The sequence below is a fragment of the Siphateles boraxobius genome, unplaced genomic scaffold (assembly GCF_051911475.1).
Source record: "Siphateles boraxobius isolate OS27281-9 unplaced genomic scaffold, OSU_SipBor_1 6, whole genome shotgun sequence".
Classification (NCBI taxonomy): domain Eukaryota; kingdom Metazoa; phylum Chordata; class Actinopteri; order Cypriniformes; family Leuciscidae; genus Siphateles; species Siphateles boraxobius.
Window position 1 is genome coordinate 24,685,355 of NW_027509186.1, and position 24,102 is coordinate 24,709,456.

The 24,102-nt window shown below is 38.2% G+C and overlaps 1 protein-coding gene across 3 annotated transcripts; it reads left to right on the forward strand.

Moving 5' to 3' along the window:
- Positions 1-1,231: 1,231 nt before the first annotated feature.
- Positions 1,232-23,512, forward strand: taok1a (TAO kinase 1a). Of its 3 annotated transcripts, none has more exons than XM_077208353.1 (20): positions 1,232-1,759; positions 11,112-11,356; positions 11,479-11,550; positions 12,661-12,762; positions 12,895-12,940; positions 14,750-14,846; positions 15,336-15,449; positions 15,745-15,836; positions 15,911-16,004; positions 16,101-16,182; positions 17,438-17,605; positions 17,790-18,005; positions 18,678-18,809; positions 18,901-19,137; positions 19,282-19,410; positions 19,496-19,699; positions 19,833-20,072; positions 20,721-20,933; positions 21,019-21,201; positions 22,679-23,512. In XM_077208353.1, exons 2-20 carry the CDS (start codon positions 11,225-11,227, stop codon positions 23,195-23,197), a joined length of 3,072 nt encoding a protein of 1,023 aa, XP_077064468.1. In that variant the 5' UTR covers positions 1,232-1,759; positions 11,112-11,224; the 3' UTR covers positions 23,198-23,512. The 3 variants fall into 3 exon arrangements, with proteins under 3 accessions (XP_077064468.1, XP_077064471.1, XP_077064469.1); XM_077208356.1 differs by having other exon boundaries at positions 1,238-1,583; XM_077208354.1 differs by having other exon boundaries at positions 1,538-1,674.
- The last annotated feature ends 590 nt before the right edge of the window (positions 23,513-24,102 follow it).

Consider the following 24,102-nt stretch of genomic DNA (forward strand, 5'->3'; position numbering starts at 1 on the left):
ATAAAAGCGATAATTACCAATATTGAACAATACCAAGAAAACGTACAGCTCTGTGCATTTTAGGCTTAGACTGTAGTGAAATGTATTGTCATCAGAGTGTAGTTGGGATTACAACAGAGGCAAGCTGTAATCCTTTACATTTGATTTTTATGATTTGTTCTCTGCTTGTCCTAGTTATCTTCAAATCCATTTGTGTGAGTGGTGGTGGGGTTTCAAACTTCAGACACACAAGAAAAAATCATTATAATAATTTACATTTCTTTGAGAAGACATCATTGTCATCATCATACGCACTAGCATATAGTATATCATAATTATAATCTCTAAATTTCCCCAAAATTTTTCAAGATACTCCCATATGTTAAACTGATAACTTTATGCGATACACTTTTTTTAAATGTTAGCCTGCTAAAAAAATTCCAACAAATATAATCATAATGCTGAACTTTACTCAGCTGCTTATTTTACAGGAATCACATTTCATTACATTTTCCTCTGATTTCATCTGTGTTTACCTCTCCAGAACTGCCATGCTGCAATTAACATCATAATGGATCAGGGTGGGATATCTTAATACTCCTCTATAGGAAAATAAGAATGTAAGACCATGAGAGAACTTATTCCTCAAAGAATTTGGCAGCCCCAGCAAACAATGTCTTAAATATTAATAAAGAAGATATTTATGTGTATAGGCTAGCTGTTTATTATAGAGGTTTTAATACTCTGTCTCTTGGGGGCGGTGGGAGTTTTCCATATTGGGAGGGCGGAACTGGAGTTCCAGGAACCAAGGCGAAAGCGAATCAGCTCGCTTCTTGAACAGGTTCAAAATAACCGAATCATAGAATCGTTTAAGTCGCCAAACCAAAGCGCTCTAGAAACGATTTTAGTAAATACGTTTTAGGAAAATACCACTGTTTATCACTGTGTTTTGTTTTGAATTACTTTTTTTAATTAGCAAGAATATAGAGCTACGTATGCCTAACATTGATTGCCTCCACAGACAAACCACTTCGGTACAGAAAAGTGTTTGGATACTATAACGTTGCTTTTAAACGCTATAAACGCGTACTACTGTACATAGATAATATGTAACCTATTTTAAATCTGTTTTGGGGGATAAAAAAATACACTTTAAGAGAACAATAATTCGCACCATGGTAAGAGATGCTCAAGCGATTTACGAATCGGCTCGAGCGAGTCAAAAAATTATTCAGTTCAAAAAGAATGATTCGTTGGCGAATCGGACATCACTAGAGGAAGGCAGAGAGAGAAAAATCACAGCCACCATCACAACATGATCATCACCCCACAGCCCAAACACATTGGTTCAAAAAACAACAGTCTCGAGCATTTCGGACCGAATCTGTGAAGTGGTCCCGCCGTCGGTCTGAAAAAGGACCGTGTTTATCTCTGTTTTTAAGCCGTCAGGGAGTGGATCTGTCTTGGACGCCATCTTTAGCAGCAGTAGCCCGGGAGAGTGAAGAGCTGCTGGGCCACCGTTAACCAGCTCCGGGCTGGAGGAGTTTATTCAGCGGACTCTCATGCTTGACAGCGATCGATAAGTTTTTGGGGGCTGATTTGGGGTCGGTAGGCGTGTTTCTGTCCCCGGGGTTTGTTGTTGTTGTGGTCGAGGAGTTTTCTCGGTCTGGCTGCTCATCCTGGCCTGTTGGGAGGGTAACTTAAGTGAGCTGTTAGCTCTTCTGCTAACTTAAGTTCATGTCAAAATAAACACTTCCTGTTTTTCAACACAACATAAGAGGTTAGTTAAACCTTTATCAGTTTACTGTAACCGATTCCAGCAACTTTTTTGATCTAAGTTTATTAGTTTCCACTTCCACCCAAGTCATGGGTTTGACAGTAGAAGTTTGGCTGCAGGTAATGAAGCAGTTAACAAATCATCTTCATATTCACCATGTAGAAATGCATGTGTATTTTAGGATTGTAGCTCTGAGGTGTGTAATCCGTGTGCAATAGGGATGTCACCAGGAGAGTTTGTCTATTAAGATGTGTATATTTATTGTGATCTGAAATACTTAAAACATGCTGTTAAGTGAACGTGCAGTTTATCATTTCCAGGCTAATGTATCTGTGTGTAAACATCCGTTTAATTAGATGTATTTGTACAGTTGAGATGTACTGAAGACTGAATGATAATTATGGATGGACCTGTCTTACTGTTTACATTTTGAAGTTTCCATGATGACTATCTGTCAGCGTGATGGTGCCTTTATTGTTATAGATCTGATGATTCATAAATGGCTCTTAGACATTATCATTGCTTCTGCTACTTGTATATTGATGCCCGTATGCGGAGTTTGCCCTGCCACAGTGGAAATGGCAGCTCTGATTTTAATGCAATGAAGCTCTGCTGCATTTGTTTATGGCTTTGCATTGCTCATAAACATGCAAACTGGTGGTATGTGATTGAGAGGCTGAATAGTGCCTCTGTTGTTGAGAGACACTGGCTGCTTTCTCCACCGTGATTGTCTTTCTCTGACCTCATTGCTGCCTCTGTCCTCTCTCCGCACAGCATCCGTTACACTGAGCCCTCGGGGTCTCCACTCCCACATCCATATCAGACCTCTGATTATCATTGATGTCATCAAGTGACTAGCACAAGTTTGGGCTATCATCAGTTTTGATTCTTTCCATGCAGGATGGTAATTGTATCAAATCCAAAATGTATAGCTGTTCTCGCACAGTGAGAGCTTTGGTGTTGCACTGACCAGATTTGAATTTTGTTCTCCTGAGCATTGCAATTAATTATGGTTATTATTTAAGTGCTCAACAATAGTTTATTTATTACTAGTAGTAGGATTATTATTGCTGGCCCATTAGTTCAGAATTAGTTCTACTTGCGTAGATATTATAGTATAATAAATGTATTAATTATACATTTATTATATTATTTATTATAACTAATGTTAAAATTATAAATAAATTGTTAGTCTTAATATTTGCATAGAATACTTTTTATTTATGTGTATTATTATTATTATTATTATTATTATTACTACTACTACTATTATTATTATTATTTTTATTATTATTTTTGCTGGCCCAGTATTTCAGAATTGTACATATTATAGTATAATAAATGTCTACATTTTACATATATTATTTATTATAACTAATTCAATTTAGTCATAATATTTACCTATTATTTTATTTATGATTGTTTATTATTATTATTAAAAATATATTATTATTGCTGGCCCAATATTTTCACTGGGACCATCACAAAATTATAAACTTATATTTTTATATTTGTCACAAAGGATCATATTTGGGTTTTTTATTATAATAATGAAATACTATATAAATTAAATTATTAGTAGTACTAGTAATATTTACAGCAGTGAAGTGAACCCTATGTACTATCGTCATGTGTACAGCTTTGTTATTATTTGGCCTGTTTTATTGAAGTAGGCTATATCATAAAGACATTTTTGTTTTATTTATTGTAATAAAAAAACAGGCCAAATGTATCCTAAAGAAACATCTAGGGCTTTTTCAAAAATGTATTGAAAGGTAAAATTGATTTTGTGCAAGAGACTAATAATTATGCGTTGATTTAGATGTTTTGCTTGGAAAGAACAATAATATAATACCTAGCAGATAGAATGGTCTACAAAATAATGGCCATGGTACTATTTCCAAATGAAATGATCTCCATAGGTGCAGCTAGGACGCAGGGCCTAATCACTGGCAAGGTCATACTCAGTGTTTATAAATACTCAGCAGTGCACCGCCGGCACGGGACAGCATCTCTAAAGCTCTCCCTGTGGAGAAGGACTGGGTCAGACTCAGAGTTGTGCTGTTGTTTGTCTGGCAAATGAGGGGAACTCCCTGCTTGGACAGAGGAGTTTCCTAGACATTCCTCCTCATCTGAATTTAAAGGATGTTGTGATACTTGATTAGGGACAGGGTTTGATATCCTGATGAATTCTTTCAGACTAGCCCTAACCGGACAGTGTCTATGAACGGGGATATATAGGTGTAGGACAGTGATAGTAATATCTAAAGTGTAAGTTCCCTGAAATGACATTTTTGATAATATTATGCATGAACAAGCTAGGTTTTTGGACCGATAGAGCTATTTCCTTGTATTTCACATCTTTGCGGTAGCAGACCCAAGTTGCAGTTCTGTTTTTTAGCTTTTCACACATTCCTGAATGGCAACTCAGCATTTCTCCATTTGCGTGGTTCAGCTTTGCGTTGACTTTGAGTTTTGTTTAAACTTGTCAGTTCATTGGAAAATGAGATAAAGTCTGAAGGAAATGAGTGAAGAATGTTGATGTTGACTTAAAGAGCTGATTAGCAGTGAAACAGTTGATGGGAGATTTGAAGTGCCATTAGCACATGAGCTGACTGAACAGGAAGTAGAGAAACCGTGAGTGAAAGAAAACGACATCATGTAGGCTGTTCCTGCCCTCCTGTTGTGTCGTCCTGTCCTGCCACATTCCTTCTGTGTGTGTCTGTTGAATGGCATGATGGGGTGTCATCTCTTTCTGTCTTTTAAAGTCCTGCCCTTACAGCCTGTCACATGCTAAGCATCTGCCAGCTAGCGTGATTGCTTTGCATCACTGATTTGATTTCTTAAATTCCATGACAATGGATATGAATTGAGGTATCAAATAGGATGCATCACAGAAAATTTATTTAAATGTTAATTTAGGGAGGTAGGAATAAAATGGAATTAACAAGCATTTGTTTAAAAGAACATTTACATGTTAAAAATATTATATACACACTACCATTCAAAAGTTTTGGATCGGAGTTTAAAAAATTATATTCAGCAAGGATGCATTCAATTGATAAAAAGTGACAGTAAATACTTTTATATTGTTACGAAAGATTTCCATTTCAAATAAATACGGTTCTTTTGAACTTTCTATTCGAATTTGAAAATATATCATGGTTTCCACAAAAATATGAAGCATTATGTCTGTTTTTAACATCGATATTAATAATAAATGTTTCTTGAGCACCAAATCAGCATATTAGAATGATTTCTGAAGGATCATGTGACACCGAAGACTGGAGTAATGAACCTTTTCCTAAATAGAAAATAAAATTCAGCTTTGCCATCACAGGAATTAATTTTATTTTAATATATATTAAAAAAGAAAAATATTCTTCAATATTGAATCACAAGCAAAACTTTAAGTCCATTTACAGGACTTATTTAACACCGTTTCGTCTCCATAAGATTTTTCAAATGTTTCCCAATTGTGTTTCAAGTGTAAGTCTAATATTGGCACTGTGATGCATAGGCCTCGGACAGTTAGCGCAATACCGCGGTCACGTGAAGCCTACCGCAGGTCTAAGCTCGTCACTGTCATCAACACAAAAAAAACATTGGCCTGCACATGTGTGCACTTGTGTCTAATGACATGGATTCATTTATTCTATTGACATAGATTATGTTTAATGACATTGTGTCTTGCCTGTATTTAAGGTTTTCTAAAAAAAAAACGTATCAAACGATGGAGCAAATCCAACCTTTCGCGAGTTGGGGAGCGCAATGTTCCATGACACATAATAACATTACATTCGTATTAGAGATGCGCGGATGGGCTATTATTTCATCCGCAACCGCATCACAAAACTCATCATCTGTCCGCCATCCATCCGCACCAAAGTTTTTTGACCAATTTTCAAAACAACACCTGCCCGCTATCCGCTGATTGTTTTAAGGTCCTTGGGCGACGCAAGGCGCTGCTGCCGCGAGGCTAGATGAGTACATAAGATAAGCTATCAAAATCTTGAAAAAATAAGCATTATTCTCTGCTCTCAAACGCTGGGGGCGTGTCCGCTGGCTGCGCTGAAACCACGCCCACTCGCGGGAAAGCTACCGACGGTGATATTAGGTGATACTGCTTTCGGGACGGGAGGATGAAGGCCGAGTCGGGAGATAGTCGGTTCGGCGCCATTCACCAGTAACGGCGGATTATCAGTGAATCCCAGTTGAAAGTTTATAAAACTATCCCGTGTAAAATGATCATTACAGAGGCGGGTGTTGGTGGTGATCCTAAGCTCTCCATCAAGGTGGCTCTTCACAAAATGAATCTACCTCTTCTATATGTGATCGTTTTTAGGAAATTTAAATAAAGAACACTATATGTTTTGTACATGATCGCATCCAGGTAGTAGCCTACGCATTTCCGTGTCGAAAGCATAGCTAGCTAGCAAACTGTAGGCTGTAGTAACTAATAGTACTGACAGTAACTCGCGATTGAGCGCCAATTCGCCAAACTGATGCGAATGTGCTCTATTGTTAGGGGAGGGGCCAGCCTCAGTGCATCATCAAGTAGGGGCGTGTCCAGGAGCTCAGGGGCTCCAGTGCGTCATCGAGCCCCGTTTTAGCCCCGCCCAAAAAATCCGGAAAATAGCAATGTGAAAAACTGTTTGACGATCTAACTCCACAATTCAGTACTTCACAGTTTACAGTCTTTGTAATATGTTTTAGCAATACATTTCTAACATTTCTAATGTGTTTAGAATTTTTTTTAGAATTGCTTTTACAGGGACTTTAAAGGCTAAAGCCCCTAGTATAACCTATTGGCTATGTTGTATCCCCAGAATTCTGATTGGTGCACAGGGACAAAAATAAATAAATAGCCTAAATAAAACGCACATCGGCAAACCTGACCTTTCCTGACTAGGCTACTGTACAATTTTATCATTTCGTTTTGAATTTTGTTTAAAAGTAGACATTTCAAGCTTTCTATTTATTTCTCATGTCTGTGAGGCAAGCAGCCGATACCCTGAGTTTCGGTTCATTTATGAGACGAGCTCCAGTTCAAGTGCATTGCAAGAGATCGCACCGGCGCCTCCACGTCCTGATTATATGTGTGCTATATTTAGTGCTTATTTATTAATTCCAGGCAATTGGATAATGAAACAATGATTAAAATGGTGTTTACTTCCTTAGGGTGACCGTGATCACATTTACCTTAATGCTATGTGGACATTATCATTACTCTTAACTCATTAATTGGTGTCAAAATATATAAACAAATATATAAATTCAAGTTCAAACAGCCTTTTTTAAATGCCCGACACCCTAAATAGTGCATGATGTGCCCCACTGACAGTGAGCATTTTCAGATATAGTTAGTGTATCTGTCAGCTCTGCATCTATAGTGCTCACGCTTGTGTAAAGGTGAACGGGATGGTGTGATTTGAGTGGGTTGATTGGTGTGTGTGTGTGTGTGTGTGTGTGGGCAGAGAGAGTGAGGCAGCTGGTGTGGTGGGAGGACGGCACTCGGGCTGGTCTTGTGACTGAGACATCAGCCCTGAGCTCTCAGCATTGTGTTTGTGCAGACGATCATCTGAGCATCTCTGAGGGGGGAGAGGCGTCCAAAACCCAACAAACTCCAGCAACAAACAAAGCGCTATTTTACAATGAGGTCATTCCTATGTGGCTATAACTTGGTGTTTACTAATAAAGCGCACAGTGGGAATGCAGGATGTTTGCATGACCACATGGTTATTAATGAGAGTGTTAAAGTTTAGATGGATTATAACAGTGTTTGATGTTATCAACATATATATCTTAAAGGGACAGTTTGTCCAAAAATGTAAATTGTGTCATCATGTACTCATCCTCATGTTGTTTTCAAAATGAATCCCAAGGATGTGCCACCCATGATCATGTGATCATAAATGGTATAATTACTTCCTAATGTGACCGTCACATTTAATGCAATAAATGTTATGTTATCTTGCGTTCGGATGTATGGTGTTTAGGTATGCATCATGTGAGACACTTCTGAGAGGTCATTATGCCAAATCATTATGATGACATTCTGATGGCTCATGCATTTCAGAATGATCAGACCAACATTTGAGATGATGTGCAATGAAATTGGTCCACTAGTTAGTCCAGTTATCCAATCACATTCACTTTTGAGGCAGTGTCACGTGAACATTCTTCAAAATATTTGTTATGTTTCAAATAAGAAGTAAAGTCATTCAGGTTTGAGACAACATGATTAGGGTGAGAAAATTATGACAGAATTCAGTTTTTCATTTTTGGTTGAACGGTTCCTTTAAATATTGGTAGATTAGGCTACGCTGAACGTCTATCCAAATTAGTTTTTTTGTGCATATACGAATGAAATCCGATCAGATTTAGCAAGTGTGAATGGCAAAAAATGACATACAATTTTTACAAATTCATTTTCAGCTACATTCATATGTGGTTTGAAATCCTAGTCAAATTGCATTTCTGGAAATTCGTTTCAAGTCTGCGCTAATCTAATTTCACATGGTTTATGTGTCTTTCTCATGCCACGTAAAACATAAACATAAGACATTGTTATAGGAAACATGTTGAAAGTCTCTGCAGAAACAAGGTTGTTTTGTTGCAAAGTGCCGGATGAGCATAAAATTAAAATGTAAAGGAGATATGTTTCGAAACTGGCAGAAACGACAGCACAAATTAAAGCCACACATACCAGCATTCTACGTTTCTGCTGTTGCCTGATAAGACACAGTAGTCCAGTTACAATTTCTGCAAATTGTGTAGTTGTGTAGGCTATAGCGATATATCCCAGCACCCAAAATACTATCAAAACACTCCAAACCAGCCTCCATTCTTCGCGAAAGATGGATAAAAAGGCGCACATGAAACAAAAACCTTGAAAAAATGATATACGATCCGGCCAAATCACAGAGATGTTGATTCGCACGGGACTAATATTATCACAGGACCTCGGTGTTCGGCGAAATATAGTAGGTAATTTGCGGGGGAATTTTTACTTTAAGAATTACAGACATGGCCGATTCGCACGGGATTAAGATCTCAGACAAACTCCGCAATTATTACAAATGACTAGAGGTCACCAGGTAATACTTATCCCGTGCGAATAGGGCTTAAGACAACATCTGTATTGCAAACCCCTCCATGTTGTTGTTGTTGTTGTTGTTTTTGGCGTATACCTACCAATGCAGCGTCATTGCCATAAACCAATGCAGATATTCCAAAAAATGAAAGAGCGGCACGGGACACACAAAGTGGATCTCAACAGTTGCGATTCACAGTGTGGACAGTCAGAATTTAGAGTAGATTCCAATCGGATACACAAATAATCAGATTTGGACTGACAGTGTGAACGTAGCCTTAGTGTATGAAGTTAATTTCGTTCATCACAACTCAGTCTTATGTATGAGCCGGCAACTTTTAGTCCAAAACCAACTGAATAGTGAGGGATGTTAGTAACAGTGACTCAGCGGAGCTGAAGAAATTCTCAACAGAAGGATTATAAGGTGCGTCTCTCTGGAATGATTCACTTCAGATGCGTACAGCTGTGAACCAGGTGTCATGATGTCTCTTATTATATCGCTCTGTCAGTTAGTCAGTCATGCACGTAAGCAGATAAACATCGTTCGAGAGGGTAGTTTGCAGCTTCTTGGCCTTTGGCTAGAAGATGATGTTGCCATGGAAACTGATGTGCTAGTTGTTGCTGGGCTTCAGATGGGAGCCGGTGCTCGAAGCGATCCCTCTCCTGAGTTTTGACCGGAGTGTGCTTGACTGCTCTGACACTCCGCTTATTAACATCAGCCTCTCGCCAATAAACCACTCCACCTGCATCAGAGGAAGATGGATATATCTGTCTCTTTTATATACATCATGATCATCTCTATTAGACAATTTTATTTCAAAGTGATTAACTTGATGCTTATATACAAATTGAATCATAGTACTCTATAAATATAGTAATCAAGTTTGTTCCCATGTGAATCCCAAAACCTTCAATGTTTGGGGTCAGTAAGATTTTTGAATTGATGGCGATCTTTTTTATTTTATGTTTTTTTTTTAAAGAAGTCTCTTATGCTTTCCAAGGCTGCATTTATTTAGTCACAAATACAGTAAAAACACTAATGTTTTGAAATATAATTACAATTTAAAATAACTGTTTTCTATTTTAATCTATTTTAATTTATTTGTTTGATAGCAAAGCTGAATTTTCAGCATCATGACTCCAGTGTTCCGTGTCACATGATCCCTCAGAAATCAATGCCGATTTGGTGCCTAAGAAACATTTCTTATTGTTGAAAATAGTTGCGTTATATGTTCATATTATAATATATATATATATTATATTATAGTATAAAAAGTGCCGTGTGGAGACTTGTGAAGTGGGTATTTGATTGGTGACATAAATTAACTGTTAAATCAGATTTGAATAGTTGAAACACATTTTAAACTGAAAATGAAAATGATTGACTTGGTCAGCTGTGTAAGGGATGGCTTGACATTCTGCGGTCAGAATGGTTTAAAATGGAGCAGACGGCTGGATGAGGAAGCTGAGGGCTGTGGTGTCATTCAGGAGTTTGACACTGTGTATGTTTACCCGACAACAATGTATTTAAAAAGTAAAACTTTTTGCTTTGGGTTTTTCACGTAGAGACAAAAGCGCTGTCAAAACGATAACCGTTCACACCGATCCGCCAAACGACTATAAACGCTGTGTTATGCATGCCAGGCCAGTTGGCGATGTCACTTTGTAAAGAAACTACGGACATGTAGACTGAACACGTAACGCTCATAGCATCTCTGATGGTATTGTTTACAAAAGTTTGGGTTTTCAGGCCCCCAAAACGCTGTTGTCGTGTAAATGAACAGCCAAAATGCATAAAAAGTTTTCCGTTTTTAGTTGAAAACTGTGTCGTGGGAGCGGTGTGTTTGTAAGAATGGGAGGGCCACTGGTGTTATGACTGCAGCTCTTGGTTGTCTCCCGCACACTTCCTCTCTCCCTCTCTCTTAGCTCAGAAGAGGAACTCACTGTCAAGCTCAGTGACCACATCTGCTGTAATGCGCAAACCCGGTGCATAAACCTGGGGTCTTTTACTACAAACAGCAGTTTAAGCACATATAGGCTAGTTCTCTTAGAGTTGTCTAGTGAACAGAACTTTTATGATTCCCCCTTTCTGTTAATTCATAATTCTTAGCTCAGGAGTGTTGACATATACATTGAAAATTTGGGATTCCGAATTTTAAAAAACTGATTTTTCACTAATATTCTCTTATAAATCTTTGAATCCCTATTTTTATCAATGAAATGCTAATGATTGTCTCTCTCTCTCTCTCTTTCTGTCAGGTTTTGGTCCATATGAGGCCACTGTCTCGCAGATGAGCCATCAGTGGGGGCTGTCGTTTTGCAGACCCAGATAGTGGCTGGCGGCTGTGGCCCAGGCCCCGCCCCCTCCCAGCATGCCCAACGCTGTTCGCGCGGGGAGTCTGAAAGACCCCGAGATCTCAGATCTCTTTTTTAAAGAAGACCCCGAAAAACTATTCTCAGACCTGAGGGAGATCGGTCATGGCAGCTTCGGTGCTGTATACTTTGTGAGTACTTTTGCCCAAGAAAATGGCTTTTAAACTCTGTTAGCTTATTTTAGGTTGCGAGGAAACGCTAAAAAAGAAAGGAATTTTTTTTACTGAATTTATGCGTTTATTTATTTTTACAGGCACGGGATGTGCGGACCTCAGAGGTGGTGGCCATCAAGAAAATGTCATATAGTGGAAAACAGTCTAATGAGGTGAAAATAAATGCTATTTATAATGCTATTATAAATGCTATGCCGAGTTAAGAGAGATTACACATGATTGTGTCTCCCTCCAGACTGTAGACTACTGTATATCCCATGATTCATTATTTAATCAGAGCTCTGATGCACTCTGTATTTTTCTATTCACGAGTAGACGTGTTAAAGGTTTACATCATGATCATCTCTATTAGACAATTTTATTTCAAAGTGATTAACTTGATGCTTATAAACAAAGTGATCATAGTACTCTATAAATATAGTAATCAAGTTTGTTCCCATTTGAATCCCAAAACCTTCAATGTTTGGGGTCAGTAAGATTTTTGAATGGATGGCGAATATTTTTTTTTTTTTAATATTTTTTTTTTTAAAGAAGTCTCTAATTCTTTCCAAGGCTGCATTTATTTAGTCACAAATACAGTAAAAACACTAATGTTTTGAAACATAATTACAATTTAAAATAATGAGGTGAACGTGCAGCAATGTTGTTATTGTTAACTAAAATATAGCAATTTTGTTATTAACTACAAAGTGTGTTTTTTGATTATAGATGGAGTAAAAAATGAATATAAAATGGAAAAACAAACTTTAAAAAAAGTGTTTATTTTATTAACTAAAATAAGTTCAAGTTGAAGAACTAAAATTACTAAAACTGACATAAATAAAAAAACATGATAAATAGAATGAATAAAATGACTGAAATGTATACTCAATTTATACTCAAATTAAATCTAATTCAAAACATGAATAAATACTATAATAATATATAAATAATACTAAAATAACACTGGAGGACTGTAACTTATGGCTACAGTTCTTATAGACAGAAAACAAAAAGAAAAGGATCCATTAACTGTTTATCTGAATCCTATCTTTTCATAAAAAGACAAGAATAAACTCTTTTTTATTTGATGACAAGTCATGTCTTTTTAACCTGCACTGCTAATCAGGGTAAAAAAAAAAATTGCTCCTGCCGCCCAGAAAGGCGTTTTCCTTGTGTAACTACTGTATGCTGGTCTAATCGCATTGTTATGTGTTGTTTCATATGAATTGATTAATTGGCAAAACTGATTACTTTCTAATCTAGTCTCATCTTTTTTCCAGAAATGGCAAGATATAATAAAGGAGGTGAAATTCCTTCAGAGGATAAAGCATCCAAACAGCATAGAATATAAAGGATGCTATCTGCGAGAGCACACAGCATGGGTAAAGAACCTGACCCTGCTTGCTGCTCATGTAGCCTTATGTGAACATATATATCTATATCGGTAGTAGTTCTGTATATGATATAATTATATTTGTTGGATTACATGCTGATATGTGTCTCTGTCTCTCTAGCTGGCTATGGAGTACTGTCTGGGGTCCACCTCAGATCTTCTCGAGGGTATGCTTGGATGTTTCGATGCTTGCTTAATGTGATGATCAGCTGCAAAAATATGTGGTCTCTATATACATCCTCCAGTTACAGGCAAAAAGAAGCATTTATTTATAGCAGGGTACCCGCGGGTCTTAAAAGCATTGAAAAAGTCTTAAATTTGATAATCTCAAATTAAGGCCTTAAAAGCCTTGAATTTGGTATACAAAGTCTTGGATTTCGTTACAAAGGTCTTAAATATTATTTTGCCTTTCCTAGGATTAAGTTCATACCGTAACAAAATTAACTGTTACTAATGTTGGCTAATTCAAAATTCATGCAGCATTGAGTGCAACTCGCACTCCACGTCATGGCAGAAAAAGCGATAGCGTGCGCACTCGTTACTATGGTTACTAGGCAAGTGAGGTACAAAACAAGATAGTAACCTAGCCTAGTTTGTCTTCTGAAATGGGAAAGTGTCGGTTTTATCCGCTGTGGCCACAAATGACAGAATTCAATAATTTAAATCCTAAATCAGAGGTTTTCTGTTAAAATAACATATTTTCTACCCGGTCTTTTCAATAGGATCTGCCAACCATGCGCGCGCTCTCTCTAAGTTTACACTGCTGAAGAAGCGCGGATGATCTCTGTGATTTTCTACTTAAATATAAGTGTCATTCAGTCGGTCTGTGTTCTGTCACGAGCCGCTTGCGGTGTTTGTGCGACTAAATCTGCGATCAAAATGCAGGGTGATATCCAGCAGTGTTTTTAATATTGATCATATAAACGTATACGAGCAAGAATGCAATGTTTCCCGAATATCCACATGATTTCAAATGTGACAGATTTTATACAACAGTAAAAAAGAAAAGAAAAAAGGGTAACATTAAGTGATGTACTACGTTTAAAACAGCATTGTCAGGCTTATTGCTCTATTTTGCAACGAAATGTCTGTCTTTGAACGAATCGTGAGATTCATGAATGAATGATTCAGACTCACTCATAAAGATAGTGAGTTACCGCCACCTACTGGCGATTTTAATGTTTTTTAACATTGCATATTTAATGAACATTGTTTTATTTAAAGCATTATTTCTTTTTTTAAGGGTATTATAAATGTAAAAAATGAAATGGAAAATTTGATTAAAGGGGGCAAATATAGTCCCTGTGAGTGCAGTCTAAGTGGAAGAGAGGGGGTTCAGGGGGTACGGCACTCTAAACAACTTGAGAAAGTTGTGGCTTAGGAAAAGGGATATATATGTAGAACTCCACAAGTGCTACTGCTAAAGAGTGCAATGTCAATAATTTTTCATAAGCTTAATTGAATTGGACTAGAGAGAATAATTATGACATTTTCTGTCTAAAGACTACATATAAAATAACTACCAAAAGTAAAGTAACTGTCAACTAAAACTATAAAAAACAGAATGACTCAAATGGGATTAAGACCAATAAGCATTTCCGTCTGAAGATGAAGACTAAGACTAAATCAAAAAGGGCTGCCAAAATTAACACTGGCCTATACGTGCGTGTTACAACGCTGTTTTGTATGTATTAAATATGACTGATAATTTAAGTGAAATTTTTTATTTAATTCAAGTAGCCTACTTGTACATAATTATTTTCTAGAGTTTAAAATGTATACAGATTTGACATTTTCCCCTCATACTTCTGTCGGAATGGGTACAAAGTTGGCATTGAATTTCATTTGAAATGGTATTAAAAAGGTCTTAAAAAGCGTTGAATTTAAGTTGGAGGATCCTGGGGGTACCCTATAAGAAGTATTTGTTTATCTCCAGAGAGAACTCTATAAACCAGTTTTTTTTTTTTTACTCTCAGTACACAAAAAACCTTTACAAGAGATGGAGATAGCAGCGATTACTCATGGTGCTTTGCAGGGGTTGGCGTACCTCCACTCTCACAACATGATTCACAGGTGAGTTCTTATGTAAGTGAAGAGTTTATTAGTACCAAATCTGGCTATATATATATATATGGTTATGGTTTATATATACATATATATATATATATATATATATATATATATATATATATATATATATATATATATATATATATATAAACATATAATATTTAGTTTCTTAGTATCAAACCTGAATAATAATAACATATAGATATTTTTCTATTAATTATTGTCGATGCTCTTTTAAAAAAATATATAGATATTTTTTATCTTTCTTGCCCCAAACTTCTGATCGGAGATGTTTTTTTTTATTTCCACAAAGATTAATCAGGAAAAACATTTTCAACACTGATAATAATAAGATATTTTTCTTGAGCACCAAATCAGCATATTAGAATGATTTCTGAAGGATCATGTGACACTGAAGACTGGAGTAATTATGCCATCACAGGGGTTCAGTTCAGTTTTGTAAGTTCACCCTTTTGCCCCGCTGTTTGACAGGGATATCAAGGCTGGGAACATCCTGCTCACAGAGCCTGGACAGGTGAAGCTGGCAGATTTCGGTTCTGCTTCTATTGCTTCTCCTGCTAATTCATTTGTAGGGACTCCTTATTGGTGAGTTGAACATTTTTTCCTATTTATCTCTGAGAATTTCAACAGTTATAAATTTCATAGATCATGTCAAACTATATAAATTAATCAATCATAGGCAATTCTGCATGTCGTGCCTGCAGAGCCTAAATGTTGGTTAATCAGTTAATCAGATTTTAAGCATTAAAAGTTGTTGTTAGATTCTGCCTAGGCCAGATTCAGCCAACTACTAAAATGTATTATTAATAGGTTATGGTTGCATTACATAACACTGAAATCTTCTGTTTATCTCCGATATTTGCTTTTTCTTCTATTTTAGGATGGCCCCAGAGGTGATCCTGGCCATGGATGAGGGTCAGTATGATGGAAAGGTTGACATCTGGTCTCTAGGAATAACCTGTATTGAATTAGGTGAGATGAAATAATATGATTCATATAGACTTAATTTTTTTCTAATAGTTTCTAATAGTCTTTTTCTCCTCTAGCTGAAAGGAAACCTCCGCTCTTCAACATGAATGCAATGAGTGCCTTATACCATATCGCGCAGAATGAGAGTCCATCCCTACAGTCCATTGAATGGTGAGTTAATAGATCCGAGTTGAGGAAGGTTAATAAACACTAGAGAAATTCCTACTAGAGTGTTATTTAAAAATATCCTGCTCTTTCTTTTCCCAGGACGGAGTACTTCAGAAACTTTGTGGACTCCTGCTTACAGAAGTTGCCCCAGGACAGACCCAACTCTGAAGAACTGCTGAAAGTAAGTTAAAAAAGAAAGTACTTCAAACTGAAGTATGGAGTTCAGTGAGTTCTTCCTGAGGATACTTGCTCGGGGACGCTGTTAGAATTCATTTATTTTAATGTGATCTTTTTTATCTTCACTGCGCTCTGATGCCTTTAGTTGTTTAGTGTTATTCTTAAAGGGATACTCCACTTTTTTGGGAAACAACTCCCCCAGAGTTAAACTGTTGAGTTTTACCGTTTTTTGAATATATTCAGGCAGCCGATCTCCGGTTCTGGCGGTACTCGCAGGAATGAGAGTATAGTTCCTAGCCATATCAGCCTAGAAAATCGCAACTTTACATTTTCCGTCGGTCTTAGTACACGATGTAACTACAGAAGAGTCAAGTTTTAAATAGGAAAAATATCGAAAAACTTTGGTCTTTTTTTTTGTTGAGAAATGCTAATGGTCTTGTCCACTTCAATGATGTATGCTAAGCTATGCTAAAAGTGGTACCGCCAGAACCGGAGATCGGCTGAATGGATTCAAAAACGGTAAAACTCAACAGTTTAACTGTAGTTGTAAAGTTGTAAAATTAGCCTATTTCCAAAAAAAGTGGAGTATCCCTTTAATGCGCTAGCTTTCTGATGTTTTCTCGTATCTGTGACACAAAGGAGTTCATAATGCAAAACTTAACAATAAAAAGTTTATTTGCTGGCCTGGTCGACCTAGTAGTTAAAAATAACAAAAATAAAATTTTAGATTAATGTAAAAATGTAATATTAAACAATAAAAAAATTAAATGGCTTCTTTTTAAAATATTTTAATCCAGTCTCTTATGCTCACCACGGGTGCATTGATTTGATCAAAAATACAGTAAAAAACTTAAAAAAAGCAATAATGTGAAATATTATTACAATGCAGAATACTATTATTTTTTATTTGAATACAATTTTCTTTCAGTCTTCAGTGTCACATGATACTTCAGAAATCATTCTAATATGCTGACTTGCTGCTCAAGAAACATTTCTTATTATAATAAATGTTAAAAACAGTTGTTTGTAAAATTATTCATTTCTTTAAAAAAAGATCTTACTGACCATAAACCTTTTAACGGTAGTGTACATAAACAAAATTAGGAGAATTTACAGCGTGGGAATTTATCATGTTTAATTTGTTAATCTACCTGTTCAATTCAAGCTGATCATATTTTAAAGTAAAAATTCTCACTCAGTTTCTTTTAAAGCATCTGATGATTATCTCGATCATCATAACCTTGTCTTGTTGCGTGCAGCATGCATTTGTCCAGCGCGAGCGGCCAGACTCAGTGCTTATGGACCTGATCCTGCGCACCAAAGATGCTGTGAGAGAGCTGGACAACCTGCAGTACCGCAAGATGAAAAAGATCCTCTTCCAGGAGGCCCACAATGGCCCTGCGGCAGAGGTCCCAGATGACGAGGAGGTCAGTTGTTGTAATAGCATATCTCGTCCTCCTTCAACCATTGGTGCTCTGTCAAATGTGTTTTACAGGCTTCCTGCTGAGGGGGGGGAGTTTTTTGTCCTGGTCTATAGACATGCATTGCCTCAACACATTTTTACTGAAGAGATGTTTCTATTTATTTATTTATTTATTTATTGTGTTGTAGGAAGTGGAGCACAGTGCTGGCCGCACGGGCACAGTGAACAGTGTGGGCAGTAACCAGTCCATCCCTAGCATGTCCATCAGTGCGAGTTCACAGAGCAGCTCGGTTAACAGCCTGCCTGACGCCACAGACGCGACCGATGACAACAAGAGCGAGGTGGACCTGATGGAAAAAGACCAAACCATCATTCCCAACAGCTCCATGATCCACGTCAAACCGGTTCGTGCACGTCCACTGTATTTACATTCACATTTATTATCTTGCTTGTATTACATGCAAAGTGCATGCATCACTCAGTCACCCTTACTTCAGCACGTAAGACTTAGTCACAGAGGATACTCCTACACAGACTGTTTACCACTTTATCAATCTGGCCAGCTTTTTTTTTACAGTTAAAAAAAGTTGTTTACAAGGTACTGCCTTTTTCCCTTATGTGAAAATAAAAAAAACAGTACTTGTTTCTTTTGGATGGACAGAAATTCTGATCACCTACACATTTTTCAGTGTTTTCTGTACAACCTTTCACATCATTATTTAAATAAAAATGTCCCCATTTATTTTTAGCACCATATTGTAGTTACAGACCACTAAACATAAAAAAAAAAAAAAATTCAATTAGTCTGGGTTTTTTTTGGACAGAATAAACTGCATTGTGGCCCTGATTTAGCAGTTTGGTCAATGGCTTAACTAAATTATTAGTAAAGTTAAATGAAAGTTTTAGTAATCAAAGTTAAGTACTAAAATGCTTAAAGTATGAATGCAGGACACTAAACTTTAAGTTTAAGAAGTGAGGCCTTTGCAACCGCTGTTTGACTGTCTTTGAATTCTAAAGTACATTGAACATATGCTTGGCGGGCTACTTTGGTAATAATATGCTTAATGTGTCTAAAGGAGGAAGAAAGCTACCAGGAAGAAACCGAGGCTCAGAAACAGCCCACAGAGCCCCAGTCTCCCCCAGCACAGACACCACGACGTCAGTACCGGAATCGAGAGCACTTTGCCACCATCCGCACAGCCTCCCTGGTGAGAGCCAGGTTACCACCCAAGAACAGAGTCAGGGAGTTACAGCTACTTTCTGTTCTGCTGGTCAAGCGCTTGTCATTGTGTGTCCTAGGTGACGCGTCAGATTCAAGAACACGAGCAGGACTCTGAGGTGCGCGAGCAGATGTCTGGCTACAAACGTATGCGCAGGCAGCACCAGAAACACCTCCTGGCCCTCGAGAACAAGCTGAAGGGTGAGATGGACGAGCACAGACTCAAGCTAGACAAAGAACTGGAGAATCAGAGGAACAGCTTTGCTGCCGAGATGGACAAACTCATCAAGAAGCACCAAGGCACCATGGAGAAAGATGTAATGAAACATTATCATACAAAACCAAACCATAAAAGAGCTGAAGATATATTGAAACATTATAAATGATTGATGTTTATAGTTTAAAAACATTGAACTGACAGAATGAATGATCTGTTTATAATGCATTATTCTGCCTATCAGGCCAAGACTTTTACCAACGATGAAAAGAAATTTATGCAGCATATTCAGAGCCAGCAGAAGAAGGAGCTCAACAGCTTCCTGGAGTCTCAGAAACGCGAGTACAAACTGCGCAAGGAACAGCTCAAAGAGGTCAGGAAGCCACTCTGGACAGCCTCACTCTCATCCTCGTTATACTCCGTTACACATTCCCATTTATCGCAATTTTTCATTGCAGGAGCTGAATGAGAACCAGTCCACACCAAAGAAGGAGAAGCAGGAGTGGCTGTCCAAGAAGAAGGAGAACTTCCAGCACTTCCAGGCAGAGGAGGAGGCCAACCTACTCCGCCGACAGCGGCAGTATCTAGAGCTCGAGTGCCGCAGGTTCAAACGGCGCATTCTAATTGCACGTCACAACGTGGAGCAAGATCTCATGAGAGAGGTCAGCAGGCAAAGAGCTTGCATTTACATAAACCCACAAATCTAAATTTGGTCTCCTTATGTCTGCAGTTTTGGGCTTTAAACCGAGCCAGAAATTAGTGACATTAATCAGTCTGACGTTTGTCTGTTCTAAGGAGTTGAACAAGCGTCAGACGCAGAAGGATCTGGAGCACGCAATGCTGCTCCGACACCACGAGTCCATGCAGGAGCTGGAGTTCAGGCACCTGAGCACTATCCAGAAGATGCGTGCGGAGCAGATCCGCCTGCAGCACCAAACCGAGCTCACCAACCAGCTGGAGTACAACAAGCGCAGGGAGAGGGAGCTCAGACGCAAACACGTCATGGAGGTCCGACAGCAGCCTAAGAGCCTCAAGGTAATATCACTCTAGTTTTCCAGTCAAGGTTGTTAAGTTGCAAAGTCCTTGAAAAGAAGTTTGGTGGGTGGATAGCATAGTGTTTGAACTGGGCTGGCAACTGAACAGATTAAATAAATAAAAATAAGATTAGTTTGGTCTTGAAAAATTTGACCCAGTTGATTGCTTCTATATGAACGGGTCACATTGGTCGACTAGTTTTAGAATTTTTTAAATAACACTTTATTTTATAGTAACATTGTTGCATTGTACTTACTCAAATAAGTACTGAGTAATATTAATGAACTACATGTACTTACTATAGAGTTACGGTTTGGGTTAGAGTTTGGTTTAGGGCTAGTAACTTTTATTATAAGCATTAATTAACTGTTATTATTATAGAAAGTGCATGTAGTAACGTGTAACTACGTCACCTTAAAATAAAGTGTTACCTGATTAGCTAAGCTTCCACCAACCAACTAGTTAATTAGTGAGGACCGCTATATTCAATTTCATTCTTTTGTGTTCAATCCATTTGTTTTTGAACACGTTAACACATCCTATTTGAATACCCCTGAAGAAACCCTTTGCACATCTCTAATTACTTGATTTATTTTCTAACTAATTCTGTTTACTGATGTTTTTGCCATCATGTTGTTTCTCTGACAGTCCAAAGAGCTCCAGATCAAGAAACAGTTTCAGGACACATGTAAGATCCAGACCCGGCAGTACAAAGCCCTGCGAAACCACCTGCTGGAGAGCACGCCAAAACCCGAACACAAGACCATGCTGAAGAGACTGAAGGAGGAGCAAACCAGGAAACTAGCCATCCTCGCCGAGCAGTACGACCACACCATCAACAACATGCTCTCCACACAGGCAGTGAGTACAAGACGGGAAACAATACGCTAAAACTGTTGACCATAAATGCCTGATCTAATGACACGATGATCTCGCTCTCTCTCAGTTGCGCCTGGACGAGGCGCAGGAGGCGGAGTGTCAGGTGCTGAGGATGCAGCTGCAGCAAGAGTTGGAGCTATTGAATGCGTATCAGAGTAAGATCAAGATGCAGACGGACGCCCAGCAGGAGCGAGAGAGGAAGGAGCTGGAGCAGAGAGTGTCTCTCCGGAGGGCCCTGCTGGAGACTAAGGTCCTACACTTAAACACACAACCAAAAAGCTTTGTTTTAATTCCTATATGGTCAGGTAAAATATTTCCAATTTAGTATTGTCGTATTGTGGTCATGCAGCTGAGTAGGATATATTCTATAATAAGTCTTATGGGGCTATTCTGGTGCAACAAGAATGAACCAACAAGGTGTGTGGAAAAGACAAAAATACAACACAAACAAAAAAACTCCTGTACTTATGGAGTGGAGAAATTAAAAAATAATATATGTAGCTTGAAAAAATTCATATTTTGATTTTGTTTCATTACTCCACAAGTCCTGCATGATCTGTTCAGACAGTCATTGTTAAAAAAAGGGTTAAACTTTTTTCCCTTTTCTTTTTTTACACAGTGGTCCCAAAATACTTGGACAATTAATTTAATGTTGAACAGTAAAAACAATTATTTTATCATTTAAATGTAATGATTTGACATTTATACATTGACATTTATATATAATCAAGCCTTAAAGGGATAGTTCACCCAAAAATGAAAATTATGTCATTAATGACTCACCCTCATGTCGTTCCAAGCCCGTAAGACCTCCGTTCATCTTCGGAACACAGTTTAAGATATTTTAGATTTAGTCCGAGAGTTTTCTGTCCCTCCATTGAAAATCTATGTACGGTATACTGTCCTTGTCCAGACAGGCAATAAAGACATCATCAAAGTAGTCCATGTGACCTCAGTGGGTTAGTTAGGATTTTTTTAAGCATCGAAAATACATTTTGTTCCAAAAATAACAAAAACGATGACTTTATTCAGCATTGTATTCTCTTCCGGTTCTGTTGTCAATCCTCGTTCACGAGGCCAGTGACGCTGCTGACGTGTTATCTGGTGCGCCCGTGTATTCGGGTTCAAATAAATATGTCTGGTTAAAAAAAATGCAAGTCTTCCCCTGTGTCGAAATCCTTAGACATGTTTGCAAAGATTGTTTTGTTTCCAGCGTGCGTCTCACTCAGACTGTAAAAGAAAGCTTGGGCGCACCAGATAACACGTCAGCTCGTCTTACGTCAGCGGACTCATGAACGCGCATTGACAACAGAACCGGAAGAGAATACAATGCTGAATAAAGTCGTCGTTTTTGTTATTTTTGGAACAAAATGTATTTTCGATTTTTTTCAAAAAATTCTAACTAACCCACTGAGGTCACATGGACTACTTTGATGATGTCTTTATTGCATTTCTGGACAAGGACAGTATACCGCACATAGATTTTCAATGGAGGGACAAAAAGCTCTCGGACTGAATCTAAAATATCTTAAACTGTGTTCCGAAGATGAACGGAGGTCTTACGGGCTTGGAACGACATGAGGGTGAGTCATTAATGACATAATTTTCATTTTTGGGTGAACTAACCCTTTAATTGTCCAGATTGTTTGGGCTACCGTACATTAAACTTTATATAAAACCATATTAATAATTAAACCTGACTGTCTGTCCTCTGCTGTGTCTCACAGATCGAAGAGGAGATGTTTACCTTGCAGAACGAGCGCACGGAGCGGATCCGTAGCCTGCTGGAGCGCCAGGCCCGAGAGATTGAGGCTTTCGACTCAGAAAGCATGCGCTTAGGCTTTAGCAACATGGTGTTGGCTAACATCTCCCCTGAGGGCCTCAGCCACAGCTTTCCTGGGGCCCCGGCCAGTTGGATCCCCCATCAGCATCACTCAGATGGCTCTCAGGGGACACAGTGGGGCAGCAGCACTGGTTCAGGGTCCAGCCACCACTACCACTCCAGTCAGGGAGGACCACAGACACAGCAGGGCTGGGGCCAAGCCATCCCAGGAGGTGGGCTTCCTCCGTGGGGCCACTCTTCCTCTGGCCCTCCAGGGGCCATGCCAAAAAGCAGTGTGGGGATGCGTAACAGCCCCCAGGCGCTTAGGAGGACCACCTCAGCGGGGCGCACTGAGCCGGGCATGAGTAGGAGCACCAGCATCACATCTCAGATATCCAACGGTTCACACCTGTCCTTTACATAGACACCAGTGCGTTTGTGCCAACCCTGCACACACAAACACACACAGGGTAGGGGAACGCACTGGCTCACACTAAAGACTGGCACAGAGAGCAGAGCTAACTGCACTCGTCTACCCACCTCCCTCTCTTCTCCTCTCTCATTTCATTTTCCTACATGCAGATGTGCAGGTAAACTATAGTAAATATCACTCAGGTCAATAGGTATTCGAACTTTGCATGAAGCTTGTTTGACAGCCATGCAGAGCTTGAGTCAAAAACACTAGTTTAATTTAAAGCTCACTTGATGAGATGCATTTCATGCTTATATTATAAAGAAATATAAATATATAAAATCTAAAATAAATATTTTATTGGTTTAGCTTTACTCCACTTAATGTGTGGATTCATAAACCAAAAGGATGTTGAAAGGAGATGTTGGCCATAATTTTTAACATTTGCATATAAATCCGTAATTGATTATGTAAGAATAGAATCTAAGCTGTCAGCCTGCTGTCATGCTCTCAGGAAAAACAATTTGGGTTTTAAAAAAAATAATGAAGTCAAGATGGATTGAGTGTGCGTAGTATATGTAATGTCTGTTAGGAAGAGAGCTGGCTAATCTGTTGATTTGAGGGAAAGCGTTTTCGGTCTTAGATTTCTTTTTAAGTTTGACGATTCATTTGCAGAGAAGATTTAAGAGTTTGCCTACATCAAGTAGTGTATTTTTGCAGAGAATAATGGGAATAGAAATCCACATTTCGTTAGTTTTATTTTGACAATACCTTACAGACCTTTTTGTCATGTTTAGTCGGCGGGTAAAGGTCAGTGTGTTGCCCAAGCAGTGTGTTTTAGGATTTTAAATCGTGCAAGCAAGCACAAATCTTTTCATATCTCCAGCATATGTTTTTGGCTGTACTTGCATTAAGAA